We start from the raw sequence: 12,466 nt of genomic DNA, 5'->3' as shown, positions 1-12,466 counted from the left end.
CCACCTACCAGCCAGGAAACATCTACAACAAAAATGTCCTCCCCCACAGAAACACAGTCTACATCTGTGACAATGGCAACACCCACAGGGACAACTGAATCAATGTTGTCAACCTCAACACTCACCACAAATGAAGTTACTAAAGCTACCAACCCTGATCACTCCACAACTTTCAGTTCCCCCATGAATACAGAGGTTTCGCCCAATTCACCCTCTTTATCCCCTACAATAGGCACTCACACAAACACAACTCAGCTTCCACCTACCAGCCAGGAATCTTCTACAACAAAAATGTCCTCCCCTGCAGAGCCCTCCCCCTCCACACCTGCTGTCAGTATTCAAACAACAATAGCAACTGAGAACACATCTCAGCTTCCTATAAGCAGTCAGGGAAAATCAAGTGCAACTTCTACAATCCCTCCAATTACCACACTGTTGACAACCAGACAGGAACTCTCTATATCAACCAGTACAGTAACACCTACAGCAACTGTATCCACAGAGTCACATCTGCCAACTGAGTTCAACTCATCGCTGTCCACGGCTTCCAAGCACACCTCACAGACAACTAATGTCGTGACACAAACTTCTTTTCCACCTACTCCGACTGTCAGACCACAATCAAATTCTACAGTTACAAGTCATACACCTACTACAGTTTCCTCGAACACAACACCTTTGACAAAACCTACTGCTGCATACACAAGTGAAGAGACAACTAATGGAAAAACAAGTAGCAATCCACAAACATCTTTACCAATGACACAAACTTCAAAGGCTTTGACATCAGCAGAAATCATCAGCTCAAACACAGTTAAAACATCTACCTCTATACCTCTCTCAAATGCCACTGTCACTGTGACAATACCATCTACAACTCCTCAGTGCAGAGATGAGGACTGTCAGTGTAACGGGGGAGAGTGTATATTCAACACGACACTAGGCAGATGTCACTGCCATTGTCAAGAATCAGTCTATGGAGATTCCTGTGTTTTTGGACAGAACAACACCAACCCTAATATTGGTGAGACTTTTTCTTCCCAACTACAGTTCTTCATAATAATGTTTAAGATGAAAATAACTTTTGAACGCAGAGATAAGTTTTAAGCTTTTAGCAATATGGTAATTTAAAATTTATTTTCTGTTGGAAGTGATATTTCTCACAACATTGAATGTAAAATGTTACTGAAACGTACATATCATGTTATTTCAATGTTAATATAAGGGTGTTATCTATCCTTTTTTTTCAGATACCGGAGCAATACCAATTCGACAAGTAAATGTTATGTTGAAAATCAACATGACTTTTGTGGATGCTTATTCTAAGTTAAACTCACCTGAGTCATTGAAGTTCATCAATACGTTAACAGAGGAGGTAGAGAATTCTTTATTGTGGCATGACTTAATGATTTTTACACAATAAGTGATCTCACTTCAGAGTATTTACCTCTGTCTTACAACTACTAACTAAATATTATTTACCAGGCAATAATAGCAAATGTCACATCTGTCATGTTATCATTTCCAGCTCGAAGCTCTGTGCAAAGAAGCGGATCCACTGGCCTTTAAAAAAGTACAAATCAAAAAATTAATGTAAGTTTGTTTTACACTTTTCTGATAAAATTATTTGAATGATTACTTTTTATTCAAGTAGAAGTTGTTTTCATTGTTAATATATTTCTATTTTCCTGTTGTAGACCAGGAAGTGTTGTTGCAGAGAGTGTAGCGGAGTACAACTATCTGAACAATGAAACACAAATCCACTATGTCAACACTGAGCTACATGGTGTGTTGACCAACATTTTGAATGACACAAGCAACCTCAATAAGATTTCTCGGGCATTTGGTAATGCCACTGTGCAGTTATATGGACTCACCTTCCAGTCACCTGAGATTAAAAGTAAGTGACTATATGTCAACTCTGAATGTGTATTACAAATATTGCTTATTTGACTGTTCATTCAATTTGTCGAAATTTCTATTTTTGTGTGACGACACTCATACAAAATTATTAATATGTAACATTTTTTTTAATCAATCAGATATCACGGACCTGAGGCCTTTTGTTAACTGTAGTCGGTTTGCCAATTACACTGCTGAGATTAGTAATGGTCAATGGCAGTGTGTTGGACCATGCAAAACAAACCCTGATTACTGTCATCAACATGGGGAATGTGTTAATGACATTCACAAAGGGCCCATTTGCCTGGAAACATTTACAACACCAATCAGCCAGGAATCTTCTACAACAAAAATGTCCTCCCCCACAGAGCCACAGTCAACATCTGTTACGACAGTGATACCCACAGGAACATCTGAATCATCCGCGTCATCCTCAGTACTCACCACAATTGGAGTTACAGCAACTATCAACACTGATCATTCTACAACACCTACGAATTTCCCGACAAGTACAGAGGTATCAACCAGTTTACCTTCCAGAATCCCAACAACCAGCACTCACACAAACACAACTCAGCTTCCACCAAGCAGCCAGTTATCATCTACAACAATAATGTCCTCACCCACAGAGACACAGTCTACATCTCGGACAATGGCAACACCCACAGGAACAACTGAATCAATGGTGTCAACCTCAACACTCACCACAAATGAAGTTACTAAAAGTACCAACACTGATCGTACCACAACGTTCAGTTCCCCCACAAATACAGAGGTTTCACCCAGTTCATCCTCCACATTCCCTCCAATAAGCACTCATATGAACACAACTCAGATTCCGCTAACAAGCCAAGAATCATCAACAACAATAATGTTCTCAACCACAGAGCCACAGTCTACATCTGTTACGACAGTGATACCCACAGGAACATCTGAATCATCAGCATCATCCTCAGTACTCACCACAATTGGAGTTACAGCAACTACCAACACTGATCATTCTACAACACCTAGGAATTTCCCGACAAGTACAGAGGTATCAACCAGTTTACCTTCCAGAATCCCAACAACCAGCACTCACACAAACACAACTCAGCTTCCACCAAGCAGCCAGTTATCATCTACAACAATAATGTCCTCACCCACAGAGACACAGTCTACATCTCGGACAATGGCAACACCCACAGGAACAACTGAATCAATGGTGTCAACCTCAACACTCACCACAAATGAAGTTACTAAAAGTACCAACACTGATCGTACCACAACGTTCAGTTCCCCCACAAATACAGAGGTTTCACCCAGTTCATCCTCCACATTCCCTCCAATAAGCACTCATATGAACACAACTCAGATTCCGCTAACAAGCCAAGAATCATCAACAACAATAATGTTCTCAACCACAGAGCCACAGTCTACATCTGTTACGACAGTGATACCCACAGGAACATCTGAATCATCAGCATCATCCTCAGTACTCACCACAATTGGAGTTACAGCAACTATCAACACTGATCATTCTACAACACCTAGGAATTTCCCGACAAGTACAGAGGTATCAACCAGTTTACCTTCCAGAATCCCAACAACCAGCACTCACACAAACACAACTCAGCTTCCACCAAGCAGCCAGTTATCATCTACAACAATAATGTCCTCACCCACAGAGACACAGTCTACATCTCGGACAATGGCAACACCCACAGGAACAACTGAATCAATGGTGTCAACCTCAACACTCACCACAAATGAAGTTACTAAAAGTACCAACACTGATCGTACCACAACGTTCAGTTCCCCCACAAATACAAAGGTTTCACCCAGTTCATCCTCCACATTCCCTCCAATAAGCACTCATATGAACACAACTCAGATTCCGCTAACAAGCCAAGAATCATCAACAACAATAATGTTCTCAACCACAGAGCCACAGTCTACATCTGTTACGACAGTGATACCCACAGGAACATCTGAATCATCAGCATCATCCTCAGTACTCACCACAATTGGAGTTACAGCAACTATCAACACTGATCATTCTACAACACCTAGGAATTTCCCGACAAGTACAGAGGTATCAACCAGTTTACCTTCCAGAATCCCAACAACCAGCACTCACACAAACACAACTCAGCTTCCACCAAGCAGCCAGTTATCATCTACAACAATAATGTCCTCACCCACAGAGACACAGTCTACATCTCGGACAATGGCAACACCCACAGGAACAACTGAATCAATGGTGTCAACCTCAACACTCACCACAAATGAAGTTACTAAAAGTACCAACACTGATCGTACCACAACGTTCAGTTCCCCCACAAATACAGAGGTTTCACCCAGTTCATCCTCCACATTCCCTCCAATAAGCACTCATATGAACACAACTCAGATTCCGCTAACAAGCCAAGAATCATCAACAACAATAATGTTCTCAACCACAGAGCCACAGTCTACATCTGTTACGACAGTGATACCCACAGGAACATCTGAATCATCAGCATCATCCTCAGTACTCACCACAATTGGAGTTACAGCAACTATCAACACTGATCATTCTACAACACCTAGGAATTTCCCGACAAGTACAGAGGTATCAACCAGTTTACCTTCCAGAATCCCAACAACCAGCACTCACACAAACACAACTCAGCTTCCACCAAGCAGCCAGTTATCATCTACAACAATAATGTCCTCACCCACAGAGACACAGTCTACATCTCGGACAATGGCAACACCCACAGGAACAACTGAATCAAAGGTGTCAACCTCAACTCTCTTCACAAATGAAGTTACTAAAAGTACCAACACTGATCGTACCACAACGTTCAGTTCCCCCACAAATACAGAGGTTTCACCCAGTTCATCCTCCACATTCCCTCCAATAAGCACTCATATGAACACAACTCAGATTCCGCTAACAAGCCAAGAATCATCAACAACAATAATGTTCTCAACCACAGAGCCACAGTCTACATCTGTTACGACAGTGATACCCACAGGAACATCTGAATCATCAGCATCATCCTCAGTACTCACCACAATTGGAGTTACAGCAACTATCAACACTGATCATTCTACAACACCTAGGAATTTCCCGACAAGTACAGAGGTATCAACCAGTTTACCTTCCAGAATCCCAACAACCAGCACTCACACAAACACAACTCAGCTTCCACCAAGCAGCCAGTTATCATCTACAACAATAATGTCCTCACCCACAGAGACACAGTCTACATCTCGGACAATGGCAACACCCACAGGAACAACTGAATCAATGGTGTCAACCTCAACACTCACCACAAATGAAGTTACTAAAAGTACCAACACTGATCGTACCACAACGTTCAGTTCCCCCACAAATACAGAGGTTTCACCCAGTTCATCCTCCACATTCCCTCCAATAAGCACTCATATGAACACAACTCAGATTCCGCTAACAAGCCAAGAATCATCAACAACAATAATGTTCTCAACCACAGAGCCACAGTCTACATCTGTTACGACAGTGATACCCACAGGAACATCTGAATCATCAGCATCATCCTCAGTACTCACCACAATTGGAGTTACAGCAACTATCAACACTGATCATTCTACAACACCTAGGAATTTCCCGACAAGTACAGAGGTATCAACCAGTTTACCTTCCAGAATCCCAACAATTAGCACTCACACAAACACAACTCAGCTTCCACCAAGCAGTCAGTTATCATCTACAACAATAATGTCCTCACCCATTGAGTCACAATCTACATCTGTGACAATGGTGACACCCACAAGAACTGAATCAATGTTGTCAACCTCAACACTCACCACAAATGAAGTTACTAAAGCTACCAACCCTGAGCACTCCACAACTTCCAGTTCCCCCACGAACACAGAGGTTTCAGCCAATTCACCCTCTTTATCCCCTCCAATAGGCACTCACACAAACACAACTCAGCTACCACCAACCAGACAAGAATCATCCACAACAATAATGTCCTCAACCACAGAGCCACAATCTACATCTGTAACAATGGCAACACCCACAGGAACAACTGAATCAATGGTGTCAACTTCAATCCTCACCACTAATGAAGTTACCAAAACTACCAATGCTGATCATTCCACAAGAACTATCAATGTCCCGACAAATGCAGCGCTTTCACCCAGTTCACCCTCCACACTCCCTCCTTTAGCCACTCATTTCAGTCAAACATCTCCAGGACACAAATCCGAAACACCAAAAAATCCCGATACAACTCAGCTTCCACTAAACAGCCAGGAAACTTCTACAACAAAAATGTCCTCCCCTGCAGAGCCCTCCCCCTCCACACCTGCTGTCAGTATTCAAACAACAATAGCAACTGAGAACACAACTCAGCTTCCTATAAGCAGTCAGGGAAAATCAAGTGCAACCTCTACAATCCCTCCAATTACCACACTGTTGACAACCAGACAGGAACTCTCTATATCAACCAGTACAGTTACACCTACAACAACTGTATCCACAGAGTCACATCTGCCAACTGAGTTCAACTCATCGCTGTCCACGGCTTCCAAGCACACCTCACAGACAACTAATGTCATGACACAAACTTCTTTTCCACCTACACTTACTGTCAGACCACAATCAAAAACTACAGTTACAAGTCATACACCTTCTACAGTCTCCTCGAACACAACACCTTTGACAAAACCTACTGCTACATCCACGAGTGAAGAGACAACTAATGGAAAAACAAGTAGCAATCCACAAACATCTTTACCAATGACACAAACTTCAAAGGCTTTGACATCAGCAGAAATCATCAGCTCAAACACAGTTAAAACATCTACCTCTATACCTCCCTCAAATGCCACTGTCACTGTGACAACACCATCTACAACTCCTCAGTGCAGAGATGAGGACTGTCAGTGTGACAGGGGAGAGTGTATATTCAACACGACACTAGGCAGATGTCACTGCCATTGTCAAGAATCAGTCTATGGAGATTCCTGTGTTTTTGGACAGAACAACACCAACCCTAATATTGGTGAGACTTTTTCTTCCCAACTACAGTTCTTCATAATAATGTTTAAGATGAAAATAACTTTTGAACGCAGAGATAAGTTTTAAGCTTTTAGCAATATGGCAATTTAACATTTATTTTCTGTTGGAAGTGATATTTCTCACAACATTGAATGTAAAATGTTACTGAAACGTACATATCATGTTATTTCAATGTTAATATAAGGGTGTTATCTATCCTTTTTTTTCAGATACCGGAGCAATACCAATTCGACAAGTAAATGTTATGTTGAAAATCAACATGACTTTTGTGGATGCTTATTCTAAGTTAAACTCACCTGAGTCATTGAAGTTCATCAATACGTTAACAGAGGAGGTAGAGAATTCCTTATTGTGGCATGACTTAATGATTTTTACACAATAAGTGATCTCACTTCAGAGTATTTACCTCTGTCTTACAACTACTAACTAAATATTATTTACCAGGCAATAATAGCAAATGTCACATCTGTCATTTTATCATTTCCAGCTCGAAGCCCTGTGCAAAGAAGCGGATCCACTGGCCTTTAAAAAAGTACAAATCAAAAAATTAATGTAAGTTTGTTTTACACTTTTCTGATAAAATTATTTGAATGATTACTTTTTATTCAAGTAGAAGTTGTTTTCATTGTTAATATATTTCTATTTTCCTGTTGTAGACCAGGAAGTGTTGTTGCAGAGAGTGTAGCGGAGTACAACTATCTGAACAATGAAACACAAATCCACTATGTCAACACTGAGCTACATGGTGTGTTGACCAACATTTTGAATGACACAAGCAACCTCAATAAGATTTCTCGGGCATTTGGTAATGCCACTGTGCAGTTATATGGACTCACCTTCCAGTCACCTGAGATTAAAAGTAAGTGACTATATGTCAACTCTGAATGTGTATTTCAAATATTGCTTATTTGAAAGTTCATTCAATTTGTCGAAATTTCTATTTTTGTGTGACGACACTCATACAAAATGATTAATTTGTAACATTTTTTTTAATCAATCAGATATCACGGACCTGAAGCCTTTTGTTAACTGCAGTCGGTTTGCCAATTACACTGCTGAGATTAATAATGGTCAATGGCAGTGTTTTGGACCATGCAAAATATACCCTGATTACTGTCATCATCATGGTGAATGTCTGAACGATATTTACAAAGGGCCCATTTGCCTGGAGACATTTACAACTTCATCATCCATCGAGTCACAATCTACATCTTTTACCACGGTGACACCCACAGGAACAACTGAATCAAAGGTGTCAACCTCAACTCTCACCACAAATGAAGTTACCAAGAGTACCAACTCTGATCATTCCACAACCGTCAGTTCCCCCACAAATACAGAGGTTTCACCCAGTTCATCCTCCACATTCCCTCCAATAAGCACTCATATGAACACAACTCAGATTCTGCTAACAAGCCAAGAATCATCAACAACAATAATGTTCTCAACCACAGAGCCACAGTCTACATCTGTTACGACAGTGATACCCACAGGAACATCTGAATCATCAGCATCATCCTCAGTACTCACCACAATTGGAGTTACAGCAACTATCAACACTGATCATTCTACAACACCTAGGAATTTCCCGACAAGTACAGAGGTATCAACCAGTTTACCTTCCAGAATCCCAACAACCAGCACTCACACAAACACAACTCAGCTTCCACCAAGCAGCCAGTTATCATCTACAACAATAATGTCCTCACCCATTGAGTCACAATCTACATCTGTGACAATGGCAACACCCATAAGAACAACTGAATCAATGGTGTCAACCTCAACAGTCACCACAAGTGGAGTTAGAAAAACTACAGCAACTGACATTGTCACGACTATCAATAACCTGACAAGTACTGAGGTATCACCCGGTTCAACTTCCACATTCCCTCCCATGAGCAATCACACAAACACATCTCAGCTACCACCAACCAGCCAGGAATCATCTACAACAAAAATGTCCTCCCCCACAGAGCCACAGTCTACATCTGTGACAATGGTGACACCCACAGGAACAACTGAATCAGTGGTGTCAACCTCAACACTCACCACAAATGAGCTTAGTAAAACTACCAACACTGATCATTCCACAAGAGCCACCAATTTACCAACAAATACAGAGGTTTCACCCAGTTCACCCTCCACGTCCCTGCCTTTAACCACTGATTTTAGTCAAACATCTCCTGGACTCAAATCCGAAACACCAACTAATCCAGATACAACTCAGCTTCCACCAAGCAGCCAGTTATCATCTACAACAATAATGTCCTCACCCACAGAGACACAGTCTACATCTCGGACAATGGCAACACCCACAGGAACAACTGAATCAATGGTGTCAACCTCAACACTCACCACAAATGAAGTTACTAAAAGTACCAACACTGATCGTACCACAACGTTCAGTTCCCCCACAAATACAGAGGTTTCACCCAGTTCATCCTCCACATTCCCTCCAATAAGCACTCATATGAACACAACTCAGATTCCGCTAACAAGCCAAGAATCATCAACAACAATAATGTTCTCAACCACAGAGCCACAGTCTACATCTGTTACGACAGTGATACCCACAGGAACATCTGAATCATCAGCATCATCCTCAGTACTCACCACAATTGGAGTTACAGCAACTACCAACACTGATCATTCTACAACACCTAGGAATTTCCCGACAAGTACAGAGGTATCAACCAGTTTACCTTCCAGAATCCCAACAACCAGCACTCACACAAACACAACTCAGCTTCCACCAAGCAGCCAGTTATCATCTACAACAATAATGTCCTCACCCACAGAGACACAGTCTACATCTCGGACAATGGCAACACCCACAGGAACAACTGAATCAATGGTGTCAACCTCAATACTCACCACAAATGAAGTTACTAAAAGTACCAACACTGATCGTACCACAACGTTCAGTTCCCCCACAAATACAGAGGTTTCACCCAGTTCATCCTCCACATTCCCTCCAATAAGCACTCATATGAACACAACTCAGATTCCGCTAACAAGCCAAGAATCATCAACAACAATAATGTTCTCAACCACAGAGCCACAGTCTACATCTGTTACGACAGTGATACCCACAGGAACATCTGAATCATCAGCATCATCCTCAGTACTCACCACAATTGGAGTTACAGCAACTACCAACACTGATCATTCTACAACACCTAGGAATTTCCCGACAAGTACAGAGGTATCAACCAGTTTACCTTCCAGAATCCCAACAACCAGCACTCACACAAACACAACTCAGCTTCCACCAAGCAGCCAGTTATCATCTACAACAATAATGTCCTCACCCACAGAGACACAGTCTACATCTCGGAAAATGGCAACACCCACAGGAACAACTGAATCAATGGTGTCAACCTCAACACTCACCACAAATGAAGTTACTAAAAGTACCAACACTGATCGTACCACAACGTTCAGTTCCCCCACAAATACAGAGGTTTCACCCAGTTCATCCTCCACATTCCCTCCAATAAGCACTCATATGAACACAACTCAGATTCCGCTAACAAGCCAAGAATCATCAACAACAATAATGTTCTCAACCACAGAGCCACAGTCTACATCTGTTACGACAGTGATACCCACAGGAACATCTGAATCATCAGCATCATCCTCAGTACTCACCACAATTGGAGTTACAGCAACTATCAACACTGATCATTCTACAACACCTAGGAATTTCCCGACAAGTACAGAGGTATCAACCAGTTTACCTTCCAGAATCCCAACAACCAGCACTCACACAAACACAACTCAGCTTCCACCAAGCAGCCAGTTATCATCTACAACAATAATGTCCTCACCCACAGAGACACAGTCTACATCTCGGACAATGGCAACACCCACAGGAACAACTGAATCAATGGTGTCAACCTCAACACTCACCACAAATGAAGTTACTAAAAGTACCAACACTGATCGTACCACAACGTTCAGTTCCCCCACAAATACAGAGGTTTCACCCAGTTCATCCTCCACATTCCCTCCAATAAGCACTCATATGAACACAACTCAGATTCCGCTAACAAGCCAAGAATCATCAACAACAATAATGTTCTCAACCACAGAGCCACAGTCTACATCTGTTACGACAGTGATACCCACAGGAACATCTGAATCATCAGCATCATCCTCAGTACTCACCACAATTGGAGTTACAGCAACTATCAACACTGATCATTCTACAACACCTAGGAATTTCCCGACAAGTACAGAGGTATCAACCAGTTTACCTTCCAGAATCCCAACAATTAGCACTCACACAAACACAACTCAGCTTCCACCAAGCAGTCAGTTATCATCTACAACAATAATGTCCTCACCCATTGAGTCACAATCTACATCTGTGACAATGGTGACACCCACAAGAACTGAATCAATGTTGTCAACCTCAACACTCACCACAAATGAAGTTACTAAAGCTACCAACCCTGATTACTCCACAACTTCCAGTTCCCCCATGAATACAGAGGTTTCACCCAATTCATCCTCCTTATCCCCTACAATAGCCACTCACACAAACACAACTCAGCTACCACCAACCAGCCAGGAATTCTCTACAACAAAAATATCCTCACCCACAGAGCCACAGTCTACATCTGTGACAATGGTGACACCCACAAGAACTGAATCAATGTTGTCAACCTCAACACTCACCACAAATGAAGTTACCAAAACTACCAACCCTGATCACTCCACAACTTTCAGTTCCCCCACAAATACAGCGTTTTCACCCAGTTCACCCTCTTTATCCCCTACAATACGCATTCACACAAACACAACTCAGCTACCACCAACCAGCCAGGAATTCTCTACAACAAAAATATCCTCACCCACAGAGCCACAGTCTACATCTGTCACAATGGTGGCACCCACAGGAACAACTGAATCAATGTTGTCAACCTCAACACTCACCACAAATGAAGTTATTAAATCTACCAACCCTAATCATTCCACAGCTTTCATTTCCCCTACAAATACAGAGGTTTCATCCAATTCACCCTCTTCATCCCCTACAATAGGCACTCACACAGACACAACTCAGCTACCACCCACCAGCAAGGAATCATCTACAACAATGATTTCCTCACCCACAGAGCCACAGTCTTCATCTATTACGACAGTGACACCCACAGGAACAACTGAATCAATGGTGTCAACCTCAACCCTCACCACAAGTGAAGTTAGAAAAATTAGCACGACTGACATTTTCACAACTAACAATAATCCAACAAGTACTGAGGCATCAGATAGTTCCCCCTCCACATTTCCTCCAATAAGCAATCACACAAACACAACTCAACTCTCACCAACCAGACAAGAATCATCCACAACAATAATGTCCTCAACCACAGAGCCACAATCTACATCTGTAACAATGGCAACACCCACAGGAACAACTGAATCAATGGTGTCAACTTCAATCCTCACCACTAATGAAGTTACCAAAACTACCAATGCTGATCATTCCACAAGAACTATCAATGTCCCGACAAATGC

General features: G+C 41.9%; 2 protein-coding genes across 2 annotated transcripts; both read left to right on the top strand.

The window, feature by feature from the left end:
- The first annotated feature begins 759 nt into the window (after window positions 1–759).
- On the top strand, window positions 760–3,618 carry LOC121891641. Its single transcript, XM_042404136.1, has 6 exons — window positions 760–1,024; window positions 1,251–1,375; window positions 1,529–1,593; window positions 1,698–1,900; window positions 2,043–2,338; window positions 3,436–3,618. Exons 1-6 carry the CDS (start codon window positions 760–762, stop codon window positions 3,616–3,618), a joined length of 1,137 nt encoding a protein of 378 aa, XP_042260070.1.
- A 3,040-nt stretch (window positions 3,619–6,658) lies between these two features.
- Window positions 6,659–9,787, top strand: LOC121891632. Its single transcript, XM_042404129.1, has 6 exons — window positions 6,659–6,923; window positions 7,150–7,274; window positions 7,428–7,492; window positions 7,597–7,799; window positions 7,942–8,258; window positions 9,605–9,787. The coding sequence occupies exons 1-6, from the start codon at window positions 6,659–6,661 to the stop codon at window positions 9,785–9,787; spliced, it is 1,158 nt and encodes a 385-aa protein (XP_042260063.1).
- The last annotated feature ends 2,679 nt before the right edge of the window (window positions 9,788–12,466 follow it).

Source organism: Thunnus maccoyii, chromosome 3, assembly GCF_910596095.1.
Source record: "Thunnus maccoyii chromosome 3, fThuMac1.1, whole genome shotgun sequence".
Taxonomy (NCBI): domain Eukaryota; kingdom Metazoa; phylum Chordata; class Actinopteri; order Scombriformes; family Scombridae; genus Thunnus; species Thunnus maccoyii.
This window is presented reverse-complemented; position numbering and strand designations above follow the sequence as displayed.